The 20,774-nt window shown below is 42.3% G+C and overlaps 1 protein-coding gene across 4 annotated transcripts in view; it reads left to right on the top strand.

Moving 5' to 3' along the window:
* The window catches only part of slc15a2.L (solute carrier family 15 member 2 L homeolog), a 34,050-nt gene that overhangs the window by 3,564 nt on the left and 9,712 nt on the right, over nt 1-20,774 (top strand). The window contains exons 2-12 of one of the 4 annotated variants that reach the window (XM_018234094.2): nt 1,147-1,199; nt 2,068-2,124; nt 3,222-3,343; nt 3,809-3,917; nt 10,546-10,610; nt 14,306-14,393; nt 17,536-17,677; nt 18,152-18,244; nt 19,011-19,110; nt 20,086-20,176; nt 20,377-20,454. In XM_018234094.2, coding sequence (XP_018089583.1) covers nt 3,878-3,917; nt 10,546-10,610; nt 14,306-14,393; nt 17,536-17,677; nt 18,152-18,244; nt 19,011-19,110; nt 20,086-20,176; nt 20,377-20,454 — 697 coding nt within the window. In that variant the 5' untranslated portion in view covers nt 1,147-1,199; nt 2,068-2,124; nt 3,222-3,343; nt 3,809-3,877. 4 annotated transcript variants of the gene reach the window in all.

Here is a 20,774-nt window from a genome sequence, read left to right as displayed (position 1 = left end):
TGAAAACCCCATCCAGTGTCGGATTGGGCTGGGAACTGGAAAAAAACCCAGTGGGCCCCTGGCTCTTGTGGGCCCCGCCTGCCCGGACCCGCTGCCTGCACTAATTTTCCTGCGATACCTCCCTTCTTCGGGCCGGCACAATGCAGGTAGGTACGCCCGGTGGAGGAACTACAGTTGTGGCGTGGGGCCCTGAGACAGCACCCCTAATCTGACCCTGCCCCCATCTATAGTGTCTTCAATTGGCCTTTAAGAGTCCATGAAAAGTCTTTCCTGATTCTAAGGGCAATTGTAACAATCCCTAATAACCTTATACTTTCTTGCTTACTTGCTAAAAAGGCATCCAACCATTTCTTAAAGCTATCTAATGTATCTACCAATTCAGCCACTTCAGAGAGAGAATCCCGCAACGTTTCAGCTCTCACTGTAACAATTTTTCCCTTCTTAACATGGAACCTTCTTTCCTCTAATCTGGTTGGATCCATTGTGTCTGCTGGAAAAACCTACTGGTAAATAAAGCATCAGAGAGATTATTTAGATTATTATAGAGATTTTATATTTTTATATAGTGATTGTTTCTCCACCTCAACTGCCTCTTCTCCAGGTTAACCAGTTCCAACTTGGCCAGCCTTTCCTCATAACTGAGCCCTTCCATTCCCTTTATCAATTTAGCTGCTTTTCTTTGTACTTAATTTAGTTACTGTCCCTAATATATTTATATATAGTGATTATATTCCCCTTAACTGCCTCTTCTCCAGTGTGACCAATCCCAATCTAGATAGCCTTTCCCCATAACTGAGCCCTTCCATTCCCTTTATCAGCTGAATTGATTTTCTCTGTACTTTATTTCATTACTTTCCCAAATATATTTAAATATATATAATGATTATATTCCCCCTTAACTGCCTCTTCTCCATTGTATCCAAGCCTAGCTTTGCCAACCTTTCCCCATAACTGAGCCCGTCTATTCCCTTCTATTCTATTTATTTGATCCATGCCCCTTTTGAGCACTGTAGTCCAGAACTGAACTGCATAAAGGGGAAGAATACCATCTCCTTCTGCAAATCTATACCAGATAAAAGTGAGTCTGAAAAAAAATCAGAAAAAGTGGATTGGCTAAAACTAAACTAAGTTCTCTATGTACCCTAGGGTGAATTCCATCAGGCCTGTGACCCTTGTTCCCATTGATTTTGTTTAAAAATGTAAGTACCATATTCTGTGTCAGCCACTGGCAAATTGTTTGAGCTGAGCCATGCACATCTTTATAGATTTGCTGCTGTCAATCTGACTTCTATATGTCTACATTAAGGTACAAACTGATTATTCTTATTTACTTTTTCAGAGTCTCTCTTGTAACCAAAATATCTTTTTTTTTTAATATAGCCCCCCTCAACCCACATCTTTTTACTACTGATATACTTAAATCACTTTTAGGAATAAGTCTGTGTTTGTGAAGCAATTAGTTCTTCATTTTCTATTTTCTATTTGCTCTGGGCAAACAATATTCTGTGTGTTCATACTGTACCATTTAAAATCGATGCCCATGCACAAATCCTATTTTTGTAATAGCTGAACAGATAATTGTCTCCTCTATTCTCCCAGAAAAAATACTCTTAATGACATGTCTTGCCCTTTGAACTTGATAGAAGTCGAGAAATGAACTTGACACACTAACTTGGTGCAGGTGAATGAAAAGGCCACTCGGTGTTCATCTCCTGGCTGGGCGAGTAACAGACATTGGACTCTGTTGGATCTTTGTCCTGTCATTGAGAGATTAATTGATTGATTAGTGTCATTAGCCTCCCTTATCTTATTGGCTCATTCACTGTCGCACTTCTCTCATTATCTCAAATATTTAAAGTGCCTTGATTATTATATGGACAAGCGGCTCGCTTGGGGAATGCCATGTAATTGCCACGGGCAACGCCAGCACTAGTGGGGCTGCTGAATTTCCCCCTTCATTCTAATCACTGGTGTTGTTATTGTTGGTGGGAAAGCATTTTCGGGAGATTTGTGGTCTGCAATAATGCATTTTTACTGAAGGCGACTAATTTCCTCACGTTCCCTTAGATATCTGAGCTGATTCATAAGGACATGATATCAGAAAACCATCCTGCATCCCTCTAGGTATAGTTGGACTTCAACTCCTTGCACCCTGTGATACTCAGTGTTGGAAATATTATTATTATTATTATTATTATTATTATTAACACGTGTTTATGGAGCACCAACATATTCTGTGGTGCTGTATTAGATGGGTGCATACTTCATAAATAAAGCATCTCTTTAGTTAGGGCCAGGAAGCCAAGCACCCTACTCTCTACAGAGGAGGAATAGTAGAGTAAGTGCTCTGATGGGTGACATACTGCATTCCCACTACAACAGAGTCTCCAAATGGCAGAAATAAGTGTAATAATTACAGATTGATGGCACATGGGGACTTTCCTCTACTTCCATTTTCAGAAATGCTTAAAAAGCCCCCCACTGATTATTAAGGAAATCACCCCCAGAAATCATTCCCTGGGAATAGGGAGGTAGCAGTGGGAGGTGCACTAGTCTTCTCTGAAATACATCACTGGGGGTAAAATTACCTCCTTGTGCCTCCACAGTAAAATATATTTCTGGGCCCAACCATCACTCCAAACATGGCTGCACAGTTGATGGAAAGGGGCCCATGGGGAGAGTTGTGCACAGGGTGGGGGACTTTACAGGGCTGTATCTCTCCATGGGCCAGTATCTGCAGCCACAGGGTCTGCCACCATACCACTGATTAAGTTGCATCAGTAGACAACATTGCAAAAATTATAGGGTGGAATGAAGTTGCCCTTTTTGCCCTGACCAATAAGGTTCACTTATCATTGGTATCCCCTCTATAAGATGTCCTCATTACACAGGCGGATATACTGGTTGGTGACTTTGCCTTTCTTTACTCAGTTCCGCGTGGCCCATGCGTTAACCCATGTGTGCTGCTCATCACTGGCATGCACCTTTGTGGTTCATTGGATGGATCAGCCTAGATTGGCCACATAGGTAGCTGAACAGGGCAAATATCTGCATTGCTTGCCATTTGGCTAAGTCAGTGTATCTGATTCAGGTTTGGATTCATTCCAGCAGGTTGAGTTTCCCTTTGCCAAACCAGTTGTGCAGGGAATTGTGTTACAGGAAAGGTTTGTTCTTTATCAAGCTCCGTCAGAAAACACACACACCTGTTATTTTTCCTACAGCGTAAGGAGCCCAGGGGCCACTGGGATAAACAGAAGACTCAAACACATACAACATATCTTACAGTCACCTTCCTGATGGGCACGCCCAGAGCTGGGGATACACAGTTCCAGGGAAATACAAGGTAACTTTTAACCCAATAAAGGTAAAGTTATAGCAGTTTATGATGTAGAAAGAAATGTTGAAAACATTGAAGCACTTTCTGTGCACAACAACATGTATAATAAGGAATCAATTGCCAACCAAAGTAAGACCAACCCCAAAAATCAGTAGTTCCACTTAATGCATTGGGAAATGTGCATAATGACATAAATGGACAGGCGTGATTGTGATCATCTCTTTAATAATGGACATATATGAAATTTGCATAGAAACAAGTGCAGTCTGTAGCATGCAGCTCCACCCAAAAATAGTTTTTGAATACTGAAAATATATGTAACTTTCAAATATACATTATTGCACTGCTGGTTCTGCTTATTTCAAGAGACAGAACAAGTCGTTTCCAGAAGGGGACAGATATACATATTGCATGTGTCTATTAGTATTTCTCTACTTTCTTGATGCAAGGTCTCCTTCTGTATCTGTGCAGTGGGACGTTGAAAATTCTACCTATAATTATCTTTTGGCCTGTCTGCAAAATCTAAACTTGTGAAGTGTCATGGAAAAGCAGGTGCTAATCTCGCCTGCATCACGAGAAGGTAAGTACACTGTTTAGCAATAAGGAAAATGTACAAAGAGAGACACCTGTATTAATAAAGGGGTGGAATTGCCTCACATAAAGCCTCCCTCTCTTTTTATTAAATGCATTAACAGGTGTTTTCCCACCTATTTGCCTTTGCTAGGAGGGAATCCTACGTGTCCTCTAAGTGGGCGAGAAGCAAGGCATGTTGCTAGTAATTAATCATAATAAAAGGGAAACCAATAAATGCTACCTGTTTATATACCCAGTGCAATGAGTTTCATTCCATTTAAAGGGATACTGTCATGGGACAAAATTTTTTTTCCAAAATGAATTAGTTAATAGTACTACTCCAGCAGAATTCTGCACTGAAATCCATTTCTCAAAAGAGCAAACAGATTTTTTTATTTTCAATTTTGAAATCTGACATGGGGCTAGACATATTGTCAATTTCCCAGCTGCCCCAAGTCATGTGACTTGTGCTTTGATAAACTTCAATCACTCTTTACTGCTGTACTGCAAGTTGGAGGGATATCACCCCCTCCCTTTTTCCCCCAGCAGCCAAACAAAAGAACAATGGGAAGGTAACCAGATAACAGCTCCCTAACACAAGATAACAGCTGCCTGGTAGATCTAAGAACAACACTCAATAGTAAAAACCCATGTCCCACTGAGACACATTCAGTTACATTGAGAAGGAAAAACAGCAGCCTGCCAAAAAGCATTTCTCTTCTAAAGTGCAGGCACAAGTCACATGACCAGGGGCAGCTGGGAAATTGACAAAATGTCTAGCCCCATGTAAGATTTCAAAATTGAATATAAAAAAATCTGTTTGCTCTTTTGAGAAATGGATTTCAGTGCAGAATTCTGCTGGAGCAGCACTATTAACTGATTCATTTTGAAAAATTTTTTTTTTCCCATGACAGTATCCCTTTAACAACCACAAAGCAAAATCCCACCTGTATATGACAGTTATTTGTTGATTTATATTTAGCACTTTCCCAGCCACAGAATCAATCAGCTGCCAGTGCTACACTGACAGTTACCCAAAGAACTGATGTTACTGTAAGTGTTGCACCAACTACTTCCAGCGCTATTATGTGTAATGCCAAATATGACATACAGAACAGATTAGCAAGTGCACTGTGCTGTACAAGAATAGAGGGGTCACAGTATTAGGGGGCAAGTAGTGCGTTATAGTCACGCTATGCTGTGCAGGAATGGAGGGGACACGGTTTGGAGGAATGTAGTGCAATACAGGGACACTATGCTGTGCAGGAATAGAGCCGATACAGGGTTGGGGGGAATGTAGTGCAATACAGGTAAATTATGTTGATCAGGAATAGAGGGGACACAGAGTTGGGGGGGATCCCATCTGTATATCTCTATATCTGTACAGCTATTTGTTGATTTATAGTTAGCACTTTCTCAGCCACAGAATTAATCAGCTGCCCAGTGCTACACTGACAGTTACCCAAAGAACTGACTGTTACTGTAAGTGTTGCACCAACTACTTCCAGCGCTATTATGTGTAATGCCAAATATTACATACAGAACAGATTAGCAAGCACACTGTGATGTACAAGAATAGAGGGGGCACGGTTTTAGGGGGCAAGTAGTGCAATATAGTCACACTATACTGTACAGGAATAGAGGGGACACAGGGTTAGGGGGAATGCATACCTTCTATCATTCTGGAAACAGAAAGAGAGACAAAAAAAGTTGCCGCACAGAGCTTGGTGAATTTTGATCACACCCACTTTGTGGCCACACCTCCTACTTACCATGTCCATTTTACAAAATTTGGCAGGGTATGAAAGTTTGAACACATTTCTGTGGTTTTTATGTGTTATTACAGTTTTGAAGGTGAATTGTTAAGATGTCAGTCTTGGTTCTCCCAAGAGACCTCCGTATGTAAAACTGTTACAAAAGTATCTAACTAACTATTCTTGGCTTTCTGCCAAATAGAAGTTAGAAACTTTGTATCTTTTTCTGGCTGTTCAGTGCAGAAGATCAAAATCTGGACATTTCAATACAAATGCAGGACTGCGGGTTGAGCTGTCAAAAGCTGGACTGTCCCACTCAAAACTGGACAGTTGGAAGGTATGCAGTGCAATACAGGGACACTATAATGTGCAGGAATAGAGGGGACACAGGGTTGGGGGGATGTAGCGCAATACAGGGACACTATTCTGTGCAGGAATAGAGGGGGACACAGGCCAGGTTAGGGGGAATGTGGTGCAATACAGGGACACTATGTTGTGCAGTAATAAAGAGGACACAGAGTTAGGGGGAATGTAGTGCAATACAGGGACACTATGCTGTGCACGAGGCACAATTTGGTTTATTTGGCAAACAACAGGTTAAATCTCCCCATGTAGAGAGATTTATTTGAGCGTTGGAAGTGCGTCCCAATCCCGTATCACATGACCACATATGATCACAGAGTCTTACAAACACAAACTTGACGGAGCAACCATAGAATTTTGCTGGATGCAACAAGAAGACTCCTGGCTCTATTCAGCAGGGGCCCCATCTGTGCCTCGGGCCAAAGGTTAACAGCAAGTAACTAAGTCTCCTCTCATCTTGATAAGTGGAAAGGGGCCAATCTCATTGGCTGGAAGGGGGGTTGAACTCCACTGTCAATCATTGACAGAAAAGATAGAGAGGATGGAATAATGAGATGTCCTCTGAGCAGAGCCCTCAGTCTGAGTAAGACTTGGCAGTGCTACTTTTACCATGGAGAAGAAACAGATGGAAGAGGAGATGGACAAAGGTACCTAAATCTGCCCTTTGAGTGTTTCCTTCTGCAATGTATATCTCTCTATGTTACCCTCCCTGTCTTTGAGTGCTACTCACCCTTAATGTGCCCAGTACTAGTCTTTAAGTATTACCCCCCCTGTATGTGCCCTGTACTAGTCTTTTAATATTACCCACCCTGTATGAGCCCAGATATAGTATTTAAGTATTACCCACCCTGTATGTGCTCTGTACTAGTCTTTAAGTATTACCCATCCTGTGTGTACCCTGTACTTCACCCACCCATATGTGCCCAGTATAAGTCTGTCAGTGTTACCTGCTCTGTATACCAGTGTAAACATTTTCCTCACATGAGTTGCAAAGTTTCTTCCAATGGTTTCATGCTGTACATTTGTTGGATTCACGTTTGAATCCTAGTGGGACAGTCTAGTAGAACCCCAGTACGGAAATGCGCCAGTCAGAATCCGATAAACTAAATCAAGTTTTCTAACTCCAATGCAGTATTTGCATGCTGGGTCAGGTGACTTTAATAAACAACTTTCTTTATTGGCCTGACTTGGCCCCAGGGCCCAAACTGTCAGCTTCCAAGAAATGTATAAATGGTTCTACTGTTATTAGTGAATCCTGGGTCCCCCCCCCATCCCTCATCATTAGTTACTCTCCCCCAGGTATGATGCAGTGAGGTCACTTAGGTGTGGGGAGAACTGAACCCTCTACATAAATTAACAACTTGAGTTCCAAAGAAATCCCTGGGTTTGTAACAGAACCAAAGGGTGCTGAGAGTTACAACTGCAACCACTGCTTTTTATTTTGATATAATTATGGTATTTCAAGGGGAAAGAAATTCTGAGTATAAAATATTTTCCTTTTTAAAGTATCTTTAGTATTTTAAGTAGAACAGCAGCTGGCAAACTATGTGACTGGTTCCCCTTTGGGAAGCTCAGGGTTAGATTATATTAGGATGCATGTTATTTGCTGTTCTGAATATAACTGATGTAGCAGAGAATATTTGCAAACATATTTTAAAAGAGTGGTTCACTGTTTAGTTAACCTTAAGTATGTTATAGAATGGCTAATTCAGAGCAACTGGTCTTAATTTTTCTTTCTTTTTTTTTTTTTTTTATAGTTTTTTAATTATTTCTAACTCTTCCCAACTTTAAAATGGGACTTACTCACCTCACCTCAAAACATATGGTCTGTGAGGCTACAAATTTAATGTTATTGCTACTTTTTTTATAACTAATATTTCTATTCAGGACTCTCCTATTCAGGTCTTTTACTCAAATCATTGCATGGTTGCTAGGGTAATTTGGACACTAGCAACCAGATTCCTAAAATTGAAAACTGCTGAATAAAAAGCTAAATAACTCAACAATCACAAATAATATAAAAATGAAAACCAATTGGTCTTAGAATGTCACTCTCTACAACATACTAAAAAGTTAATTTAAAGGTGAACAACCTCTTTAAATAAAATTCTTTAGACATATTTATATACATTTTTATATATATTTGGCAGTGTGACACTAATCCAACAGAGCTGGGGGGGGATTGTGGGTCCAACAATTGCCTTGAGGGACAATATCCACGCCATACAGTGTGAATTTAACCTCCAAATCAGTTGGCACTGGCATTGCAAGAGAAAGTGCCATAATAAGAGAACATTTTGGGGTGTAATCACCCCCCCCCCCCCAAGGTAAATCTGCTCAGATTACTCCTCTGTATTAAAACCAACCGTTTATCTGGAGGCAAAACTCATAGTTGTTTGCCAAGCTGTGTAACAATAGGAAAGCACGGTGCCAAGGATCATATTGTGCCATGAGTTATGAAACATAAAAGGTCAAAGAATCCGTAAACTAATTAATGGTTTTGTTTGTCTGAATGCAGCTGATTGAGTGCAGCTCAGAGAGAGAATAGTGGTAATTACTGCAGAATTGGGGGAGTGTTGCTCAGAGCAGCAGGTACACATGGAGTTAAATTAAAGAAAAGCTTCCTAGAGTATGTTTTACCCCAAAGTGAACTGCACAAATATTTTGCATTCAGAGAGGTCTCACCAACAGCCTTGCAGGTCTGAAATGAGATTCAAAATAGACCCTGGCATTTCAAGTAAGCAGAGGGCAAAACAGCCCCCACTAGCCAAATAAATAGTTTTTCCCCATAACTGAGCCCTTCCATTCCCTTTATTATCTTAAGTGCTCTTCTCTGTACTTTCTCTATATATAAGGGCAGAGACACACGCTCAGATTCGGGGAGATTAGTCGTCCGGCGACAAATCTCCTCTTCTTCGGGGTGACTAATCTCCCTGAACTGCCTCCCGCTGGCTAGAATCTAAATCGCCGGCGGGATGGCAATTGGAGCACTTCGTTTTCCGAAGTTACCTCACGAGGAAACTTCGGGCAACTTCAGAAAATAAAGCACTATGAGTGCCATACCACCGGCCGTTTTAGATTCTAGCCGGCCGGAGGCAGTTCAGGGAGAATAGACGCCCTGAAGAAGAGCCGATTTATCGCCGGGCGACCAAATCTCCCAGAATCTAAACATGTGTCTCTGGCCTTTGTATCCAGTTTGAAAACTGGCGAATAAACTGCACGGCATATTCTAAATGGGGTATTACCAGTGCTGTGCAAAGGGGAAGAATGACCCTCTCCTCCTGTGAATCTCTATACAGGACAATGCCTTGCTGGCCCTTCCTGCTTAGGGTTGCCACCTTTTTTGGAAAAAAACTCCGGCCTTCCTATATATTTAGATTTTTTTCCCTATTAATAATATTGGGGTCAAGCATCATTTTTACCGGTCAGGCCGGTAAAATACTGGCCAGGTGGCAACCCTATTCCTGCTGCTGATTGCCATTGCTTACTACAGCTAAGTTTATTACCCACAAATACTCAGTAAAGTGAGACATATTTCATGGCACTGTCCATTCCCACCCATTGTACAGATCACATATTATGTGTGAGATAAAATTGCAAATTGAAAGACTGATGTTGATGAGACTGACTCTCACATCATGTCATTGCGGCAGTTCTTGCGCCCAAAAGAACAGTCCTTTATTAGAGCAGAAGTTTTTGTACATAAATTCTGATTAAACTTTTATAAATCAATTCTCATCAGTATGTCCATGTAATTCCATAGTGTTTAGTGAGGGCTGGTTGGGGGAGATTGGACTCCTTCACTTGGCCTCGGATCTCATGATATGCATGAACTCATGTGACCCTTCCTTAGGAATGCACCGAAATTCCATGACCCACATCTCCGTGGTTTACAGATTACAGAACTGAGCCAAACTCTTCCTTTCACTGTTTGATAGATAGGCCCCCAAGTCTCATGGCGGGATGAAGTAACATCTATCATACATCTACAATAGTTTCAATTTAGATGTGTTCTGCATGGCTGCTCTGAAGTCAGTGCGGTGTGCAGCGCACAGGTAAATGAACAGTCACTCAAAAAAAGTTCATATCATATTGTATCTGGTTTAAAGAGGCAACAAGCTAACTCAGCAATGGGCCTGTTAGCAAGGTATCCCTGGGGATTTTGGGAGCCTTTGTGTCCTGTCTTGTGGCTAGCTGGAAGTAGAACCCCCCCTCTGGTGTTAAGCAAATAGAAAGGAGTCTCGACTGCGTATACAGAAGGGAGTGGGCAGTCACAGTAGCTGAGAGTCCCACAATGATCCTAAGCACAAAGCCACCCTGTCCTTAAACCCCTTCTTGTCTGTGAATGAATGAGCAGGACCCTGTGAGCTGTTGTAGGCAGGGGATAAGTGGGAGAGTCCAAAGCCCTCCTTTACCCCTGGGAGGGGTGAGAAATGGGAAGTAAGACAAAGTGTAGCCCCCCACTCCCTCACACCATGTCTGGCTCACATACCTACCCCTCTGTGTTCTCTCTCCCAGGACAGAAGAGTGGAATAAGCAAGTATTTCTCAACAACAGCTTCGTCCCCGACCAAGAAAGTGCCGGTAAGTTCCATTCTTACCTCTTTCTAGGCCCCTCAGTTCACTAAGAGAATTCTGAGAAATCAATGAATCAATCTGAATACAAATCGACCTTGCTATGACTTTCCTACCCACTTTATTGTCCTGCTAGAGCCAGGGAAGGGTTGATGGAGAATCTTTGTGGTAAATGCATCCCTTTTTGCACTCCTCTAAACACAACTGAAATTATTCATTGCAAACACGGAATACATTATGTATGATTTACAGTACATACAGTTCTGTGGTTTTGTTTGTTCTGCTTCTGCTAAGTTGTCTTGTCTATTCAAGTCTTCTAATATAATCTATCAGGCAGTCAATACAGTACATGAGACTTTCAGCCAGTTCATCACTGATCGTGAAATCTCTTATGTGAATCTACTGTATGTGCCTGATTCACATTGTTATTGGTGTTAAACTGCATATCTCTGCTTTCATTTTCTATCTTGTTGTAGACTGAAAATTGTGCAGCAGTTAGTAAATGTACAAGACAATGGCACCATCGGGCAGTCCATGCGCATATACATTAATGCTTCTCATAGGGTACAATGGTGGGAGAAAGAATGCAGAGGCTGTAGATGGGATGCATAAAGGATGTTCTTTACCCCATGTACCTGGATCAGGGGAGAAACTGGCATATAGCATGCATCTACACATATTCATATATAGTGATATGCTTATGTCCTCTATCCTAATGCAGATCTTTTAACCAAAAAAACTTACTTTTTCCCCTTCTAACCTATTTTTTGCTGGCAAAGATCAGAATCTTTATATTTTGCTGGTGGTTCCCCTTTAAGCAGAACTTGGCACAGGGCAGGAGGTTTGTGCAAGTTGGCAGAACAGACTGGTGGCTTCAGCCAAACCTCTGTGTCTACGTGTTTCCCCTTTACAGCTGTAACTGCGCTTAGAGTTAATAAAACGCAAACGAGCCGTGCGTTGCTCCCCCCTGTCCCTCCCCTGCGGCTGCTGAAATGTACATGTTGCTCAAGTGACTTGGCTACAAGAGACAATAAAAGCCATTTCCAGTCTTGCGGCCAAGCTCTTTAACTCTCTCCTGTGGCCCGGATGTGTTAATGCAAATCACACAGCCAATAGGAATGCAGATCACACTCCCCTCTTGGAGATGGCACACACTGCTGGCCCCCTTGTTGTGCAATATAAACACTCAGTCCTGTGGCCCCTTCGCCGGTTACTCCAAGATATGTCACCTGAACTCCAGCTTTCTCCAGCAGATACTTGGTTAAAGGGAAAGTTTATGAAAAAGAAGAAAAACCGGCTCTAATCTTCTCTGGACAAATATGGACACATACATTAAAGCAAAACTAATTTTAGATTACTTTTAAATTTCACAGGTTAAATCCCTTGTAAATGAAAATAGTATGTTATTAAGTGAGACGCTTGGCAATTCTTACCAAGCGGAAAGGTTTGACCTGGGTGTCCAGACCCCAGGCCCTTCACTAGGGGCGCTCCGCCAATGAGGCGAGCTGAGCCGCTCGCCTCAGGCGGCAGCGCCAGACAGGATTCCAGGGGCGGCAAAAAGCCGCCCCTTCACTTTTAACAGCCGAATTTCCGGTTTTTAAACCGGAAATTCGGCTGCGCTATTGCGAGAGAGCGCAATTGCGCTCTCCGCAATCGTGTTCCTGCCTCCCCTTGCCGACAGGTAAGTCGGTGCGGGGGGCGGCATTGCAGGAGCCGCCTCAGGCGGCTCCTTCCCCAGAAACGGCGCTGCCCTTCACTTGAATTGGTTAATGAACGGAAAACAGCCGAAGGGCTATAACTCACCGGATTAGCCAAATGGTCCGGGTGCCGCGCCCCGAACCCGTAGCTTAGGCAAATTCAATCTTCAAAATAAAACAGCACGCACTCCTGCGACCATAGCCATGAGGATAAAAATTGTAACTTTATTCCATGTAGTTAAAAAGTAAGCGTCCTAACGCGTTTCGTATCAACAGATACGTAATCATAGGCACATGTGCCTATGATTACGTATCTGTTGATACGAAACGCGTTAGGACGCTTACTTTTTAACTACATGGAATAAAGTTACAATTTTTATCCTCATGGCTATGGTCGCAGGAGTGCGTGCTGTTTTATTTTAAAGGGAAAGTTTACCTTCCAATGAATCTTTGTGCAATGTAGTCAATAACATTCTTATTGCAGACGCTGCAACTAATTAAATGCAGTCTATATAATAATAACACTGGGAGATACATTGCATTCCAATAAGTTACTGAAAAAAAACATTTGGCACAGAGAGGAGAAGAAGTTATGTCAGGACATGGGAGACTCTGTTTACTGTATCCTGACGTGCCTGATGTGACCCTGCCTGTCGGAGGAACCAGCTGTATGGATGGCACGGGAGCGGGCGTTAGAGTGAAGTTGTAATGCAGAATATTAGAGTGGGGTCAAAGCCAGTTGTCGATACATGGCCACCATCCATAATCATAGGACCTCACATTGCTTAGTTAGCCCACCTGAAACTCTGGGCAGTGGCCTCTGCCAACAAATTAAATTGGAGTCCCAAGATAAAAATAAAAAGTAATGTCCCATGCCTGGGACAAGTAGAATTTGCACCCAAGGTAATACTGTTTGACCCAGCACCCTGCCAGTCTGCTCCCCAACCCACTTACCCACCACTGAATTCCTCCACTGGATCTGTAACCCCCCGAACAGTGTGCACCTTACTTCCACTGCAGTTTTGCGCACTCCTCAGGCTCCCTTTATGTTAGTCTGTTATTTTATTAAATGTCTGAAAATGTAAAAGCAGAAACAGTAACATCAAAAAATAAAAGCAGTGTCGGACTGGGACACGAGGGGCCCACCAAAAAAACCTTAGACCAGGGGCCCACCACGAAAATTAAGACCAGGGGCCCACTCTCCATACTATTATTCTTCCACTCCTCACTCAACCTCCATTCTCCTACTCTATTTTAGTTAAACATTCTATAACCGATTATTCCATCTATTTAGTCTCTTTGTTCTCATAGAAACAGGGAATGGCCATGAAATAGGCCAAATGTTAAACAGCACAAGGGCCCACTGACACTTGGACCCATCGTTTTTTCTGGTATCCTGGTGGGCCAGTCCGACATTGAATAAAAGTGTTTTAAAGTAATACAAATATAATGTACTGTTGCCCTGCACTGGTAAAACTGCTGTGTTTGCTTCAGAAACACTACTATTGTTTATGTAAATTAGATGCTGTGTAGCAATGGGCTCAGGTAACACAGCAGATAGCAGATAAACTCTGTAGAACATAATGGTGTTATCTGTTATCCACTATTTAACCTGTGCAATACAGCCTTTTTTTGAATTTCCACCATTGCTACACAGCAGCTTGTTTATATAAACTTTAGTAGTGTTTCTGAAGCACACAGATGAGTTTTACCAGTGCAGGGCAACAGTACATGATATTTTCATTAGTTTAAAAACTTTTATTTTTTGGTGTTACTGTTCCTTTTGTGTTCTCACTTGATACCACTAGGGTTGCCACCTGGCCGGTAAAAATGTTGCTTGATGCCATTGTTATTTATAGGGAAAAATCCATAAAAATATAGAAAGGCCGGTATTTTTTTTCAGAAAAGGTGGCAACCCTAGATACCATTGGTCAATTTAACCCCACATTGGAACATTGTATATGGGTTTTAGTGCAGAGCTCATACCCTTCTCATTTTATCCTGCAGAAACTATGTGGAACCAACTACCCCCTGAGTATAATGTTCATTGTCGTCAACGAGTTCTGCGAACGATTCTCCTACTATGGAATGAAAGGTACGAGCCAAACGGCTTCCCAATTTCCCATCGTCACTGCCACAGGAGTTAATTGGGTGAGGCTGTAGGAAGGTGATACTGCACTGCTGCGCTCATACTGACTGCCTCATTTACTAACCTGATTCTGAACTGTGCTCACAGTCCGTGATATTGATATAAATGGCGCTCTATCTGCCAAACTAATGGGCTGATGGGGACATTATGTCTGCTGGAGATTTGCATTTGCCCCTTCCAACCCGATCACGAAATACAATCTGTAGCTTGTGAGTTTCACCAATGAACAGAGACTGAATCCCAGAAGTAGAGTTTGCCTTTAAAGGGAAAGTTCAGCTTTCAGTTAATGTTTCAGAACATTTCTGCAGCTTTTGCTCTTGGAATGTTAATGGTTAGTTGGTTACTAGGACCAATGACCGAATCAAGCCGAAATCTGCAGGGGCATTGCAAGTAGACATTTATGCAGAATGCAGAGGCTCAATGAGAATCAATGAGGCTGGGTGTTCAGTGACTGATCCTGTTTGGAAGATTTTTTTAAAGAAATATTTTAGCTCACCCAGGGATACTGGGCATCTGCGCAGTGCTTCCAATATAGTGGCACCCAGGAAAGCCCATTTGTCTTATTGCCTCCCCAGCTCAGAAATGAGATGGTTCCAAGACTCAGATAAACTGATAATCCCAATAAAACCTGCAACTATCTACCCTGCGCGCTATCGCCCATCAGCTCTGGCTTTTTATGGCCAATAAAATACAAGGACAAGCGATAGGGGCACTTACAGGGTTGCAATAAATGAGAGATAATCACAGCTGGGTTAATAACTGCAGAGTTATAAATTCCAGATATTAGAGCGTCCTGGAACTCACAAAGGAATTTACGAGATTTCTGTTGCTGTATAACCTGGCGCCTCCCTCCTGTCCTACAGGAACCCGGCCGCCATTCCCGCACACTTAAAGGGACACTGCAGACTTGAAATGTTTTGCTAAAGGCATCACTTTTAGGAAGGACGTTATCTGATATTGGGATTATATTACTGTGTATGCAACTCTGACACAGTATCTAGTAGAAAGAAGTCAAAGGCAACTGGACATTTGGGGCTTATTTACTAAAATCCAAATTTATCTCATAATTTAAATAAAAAAAGCTTGACCAAGCTCCTATCCCACATTTTGCCTTATTTATGAATAAAATAACTCGATAAAAAATCTGATAAAATCTAGCAAAAACCCGATTCATATGATTTTTTTTTTAGACTTTTATGCCAAATCATTTGCTTTTATAGGGTTTTTGCCCAAAACCCCTGAATTTATGTATTATTGGTCTAATCCCAACTCAGACCACGATAGCTTACTTGGGATAGGGACATCTCCTATTGATTTATACATGACCTCAACAGGTCTGAGATTGTGGATTTTCGGATTATGGCTTTTTGCAGCATCGGGATATAAAAAAATCTCGAAAAATTTTAGTTTTTCTTTCCACAAAAAATTGAGTTTTTGCCCCAAAAAGTCAACAAGATAAATTCGAGGTTTAGTAACTAACCCCCTCATCTGAGTGGTGAAACATTTGCAAGGAAAAATACTCTTAAATGTTCAGTATATCATGACCTGGATAAATGGGAATCTTCATAGACATAACTCTGACACAGCTAAAATAGAATTGCTATTGCCTAGTCTCATTTATAGCCAGTCATAACATGAGAAACCAGTGACCAGACCCATCGTCCATTATCTAATAAATTCATTAGAATATTTACAGGACTAAACTAAACCTAACCAATCAGAGCACAGCGGAACATTCACAGGGCCACAGAAACCTGTAGCCAATCAGAGCATGAACCTGCACAGGGCTACAGGGCCCCGGTAGTTGGAACTGCACCAATGTTAGTTTTCATTTAAAGAATTACAAAATATTAAAGCAGAAATTCTTAACACAAAAGTGGGCCCTCTGTGCTGTTTTGGTTGGGTCCTCTTGATCCCCATAAATACAATGCTATCACTTCCAACAATAGAAAATAGTTATTATTATTAGCTTATTCCACAACTGTATCTGTAAAATAGGTAAGGAAACTCAGTACTAAAGGGGAAGTTAACCTTTTAATGAAGATTCAGTGTACTTGCAATTGTCTTTTTTGGTGTTTCTATTTTAAATTTTAGTTTCTGTCCTGTATTTTTCCAACCTGAAATTAAAATGATCTTTGGTTGCAGAAAAAAACAGCATTCATAAAGCTGATTTTTAACATCTAATCGGTTCAGCCCCCCTCCTATTCCTCATCTGTTTTTTCATTCCAGCCACCGCGAGGTGAAATATAAATAAAGACAGGCCATTATCTAATTGCCATAAATAACAAACTAATGGTCAATGAGAAGGTTAACTTGCCCTTTAAATATTGTACATAAGTCTGTGCCAGTTTCCAGCTCTTTTCAATACTGTTTTTTCACTTACAAAGCCAGCTTTGGAGGTGCTCATTACACCTGCTTCTCTGTCTAATGATTTCCTATCAGACAAGAGCGGCTACAAGAGAGTGCGGTAGTATCCCAGACATGAAATCCATACAACTCCTTAGATCTATACACTGCCAGGATGCCAGCCAGCTCCATGCCTCAGTAATTTACTCCAAGGCTGGATACAAAGTAGTTCATGTCTCTGTCACTGTTTACTATCCCTGTTACTTTTTCAGGAATTCTAACTCTCTGGTATCTGGCACCTCTCCTGGCAGAGAATCAGATGTAATGTATTAACCCTGTCTTTGTTTGGTACAAAGCTTTAGCCTCTTTCTGCTTGCACATTACCAATGGGCTTGTCTGCTTTCTTCCAGTCATGTGACTCTAGCTCAGCCATACCCTTAAATATTCCCATGACATTTATCATGTTTGCAAATAAATCCCAAGGCTGCAGATATGTGATACAATAGGAATACCTTTTTTTTAAGGGTGTGACTGAGCTAGAATCATATGACAAAAACAACGTAGATAGGTCCTTGTGTACCAATACAAGAATGGTTTTGGACCATGGTAAGAAGCCCCATACAATCACGGGGAGTGCATACAAACTCCCTGCAGAGTCCTGGTTGGAACTGAACCTAAGGACTAATATTACTCACAGCTGTGCTGCATTGGCTTTCAATGCACCTCATGTGTTTTCTTCCAGCTGTCCTCACCCTGTATTTCCTCAATTATCTGCACTGGGATGAAAACCTGTCAACAACCGTGTATCATGCCTTCAGCGGCCTCTGCTACTTCACCCCTCTTATTGGTGCCCCTATAGCTGACGCCTGGCTGGGGAAATTCAAGTAAGTCTCTGCACCCCATAATTGTATATTGGGGAGACAGTTCAACTAGGGAAAATAACTGGTTTTGAAATTGGGCAATCTTGTAAGTTTGGCACCCACGGTGACCCAGTCTGGGGATACAGAACAATGAGTATTATTTGTGTTTGGTCTAATGTGGTTCTGAGATTCCAGGAGATTCACCGAAGGGTTGAACTGATGTGCGGGTGTCTTTTTTTTTATTCAACCTAAATTAGATGTAACTATGTATGGGCCTGTAATGAGAGGTTTTCACCCAACTAAACTGCAGCAATTAAACCACAGAGTGTCAGAACCAGCACCAGCACATATACCCACTCTATTGACCCATAACTGCAGTTGCCCTTTCCCTTCCCAATGGGTCAAAAGAGTAACCCAGAAGGTCATAATAACTGTGTATTTTACTTCCCCTATTTCTACTGTTCCCTGCTGATAGAACCTTTCTATTTCATATTCCAGCACCATCTTTTATCTGTCAATCTTGTATGTCATTGGCCACATCATAAAGTCAGTGGGTGCCATCCCTACCGTGGGAAGTACCGAGGTGCACGTGTAAGTAAAGGACCGCAATTTCTCTCTAAACAAGCAAATAAACTGTTGTCTCTAAAAAGTTCCAAACTGAACTTACTCTGTGTATCACTTTCTGGGTTGGGTGCACATCATAGGGCTTATCCACCACAGCTCCTCAAAATTGCACATCAATCTTGTCAAACTTATTTTCCTTTAAAATGCCTTTAATGGTCATGTGTCAGGGCAGCAAGTACAGAGATGCAACGTTTCGAGTGGCTCCCCACTCTTTATCAAGTATAAAATATAAAATAAACTATTGTGTCTTACTGAGAGAGAACAATTGAGCAAAAAAAACCTAACATTTCACTAAATTACTATTGTCTGTTCTACTTTCATTTCCACTATAGAAATAGGGATTAGTAGCACTACATTGGTACCCAAACTATAAGGACAGAGACAAGGGGACAGTGTTGAAAGGGTTACTGCCTGCTCTGCACTCATTTCTCTTACAGAAATAGGGATTAGTAGCACAAGAGAGGTAGAGGCCCGGATTTGTGGAAAGGCCACCTAGACCCGGGCCTAGGGCGGCAGGATTTTAGAGGGGCGGCATGCTGCCCAACCACACCCACATTGGTTCAAAAACACTGGGGATGCACTGGAGATACAATAATGTTTTTAATTTCCTGTGCGCCAATCCCCATTGCTCCTGTCCCCCTGGTGAGTAAAGGATCCATCCAGCTGGTATGTGGGCTGATTATGCTTAGTTATGAGTCATAACTCACTATATAACTCTGCTTGTTTATTCCAGAGCGCTGTCCGTGATTGGCTTGATTGCCATTGCATTTGGTACGGGAGGCATTAAACCCTGTGTGGCTGCGTTTGGAGGGGACCAATTTGAGGAAGAGCATGTAAGTTTGTTACTTCTATAAAAAAAAAAAAACTTTTAGTTTTTTTTGTTTATTTAAGCTCCTGTGTGCGGAGCCTAACTTTTCTCTGACTCCTGCTCTGGGCTGCTCTCTTTCCCATGGTCAAGGAGAATGCGGAGTATGGCCCCGAGCAGGCCCTTCGCAGCCCAGACCCGCTCCCTTGCGTGAAGCCTTTTCCCTGGAGAGTGGGGACGGGAGGGGGGGTTGTGGCACAGCAGGAGGGCCGAGGAGGCTTTGCGTGGGGGCCAGGGTGAGTGCTGGAACAAGGCAGTAGCCCAGGTGGCCGATGCTGGCCCCAACAGCGTGTCCAGTCCAGGGTACAAAAAAAAATCAGCTGCTGGGTGGAGGGGGAGAGCACTTACTTATATTTCTGAATCTCCTGTATAATTGTTGCTTGGCAAAATTGTAATGCTCTCTCTTAGGGCCTTTCATTTACCTGACATCAGTAAAGAGAGCAGCCCAGGAGCAGGAAGTACAGAGAATCGAGACTTTGTGATGATAGGAAAGAGAGCAGTCCAAAAGCAACATGTTCAGAAAATCAGACTTATGTAGTGTATTTGGGTAGGGAAGAGATTCGATTCACTTACTCAGGGAGGAGTTTCCTTTCTGAACATGGGAAAGAGAACAGCCCAGGGAAAGAGAATGAAATATACTTGGAAAGTGGAAAGCGGATTCATTTATAGGGGAGGGACATAATAAAATTAATATGGTAGTTTCCTTTTGGAAAGGGGAGTGCAGAACAGACGCATCCAAGCCTGCACACAGGTGGAACACATCATGTTGTGAATGAAACTATATGAGTGAAGCTGTAATTGATATGAACTAATATGGTAATAACTGGGGAGGCCATAAACAGAGGGGCGGGGGGGGGGGGGTCTGAAGACCAATGGGTGGGGTTGACTCTTACCTTTCTCCCATTTCTGATAATGTCGATATGTTTGTCTCCCCTTTTTTCAGGCACAAGAACGCAGCAAATTCTTCTCCATCTTCTACTTGTCCATCAACGCTGGGAGTCTCATCTCCACCTTTGTCACCCCTGTACTTAGAGGTCAGTACCACTATCTGTGCAGCCAGGACACTCACCCAGGGGGGCCCAAGTGGTAAATACTGAATGATTTCAGTCGGGTGCCAAGATCAAACCCCTGCCTAATATAGAAGTCTTGCCGTAAAGCAAGACAGAACTGTTGTTATTGCATAGAAGGAAAGCAATGGGCCAACCATGACTCTGACTCTTTCTCTCTCCCACAGGGGACGTTCAGTGCTTCGGAGGGGACTGCTATGCGCTGGCATTTGGGGTTCCAGCTGCACTGATGTTTGTGGCTCTAAGTGAGTAGCACTTCCTTTCCTGTTTCTTAGCACACAAAGAGCAAATTGGTTTGTCTGATATCTATTTTTAATATCTACCCAAAAAGTCTGTTTGTCAGATTTAACTTTTCAAGTGCAGGCTGAGATGGCCACAACCAGGTTACCTAGAAACGCTATCACTACAATAGTGGCACCAAACATGCCATTGGAAATGCACTGCTGGTTCTGACCATTTATCTTTGTCTGAACATACAAGCCACGGTGCTGGCATGCCAGTGACAGCTAGAGATGTCGCGAACTGTTCGCCGGCGAACTTGTTCGCGCGAACATCGGGTGTTCGC

Source organism: Xenopus laevis, chromosome 9_10L, assembly GCF_017654675.1.
Source record: "Xenopus laevis strain J_2021 chromosome 9_10L, Xenopus_laevis_v10.1, whole genome shotgun sequence".
NCBI lineage: Eukaryota > Metazoa > Chordata > Amphibia > Anura > Pipidae > Xenopus > Xenopus laevis.
The sequence above is the reverse complement of the archived record's forward strand: the minus strand, read 5'-3'. Positions and strand labels throughout refer to the sequence as shown.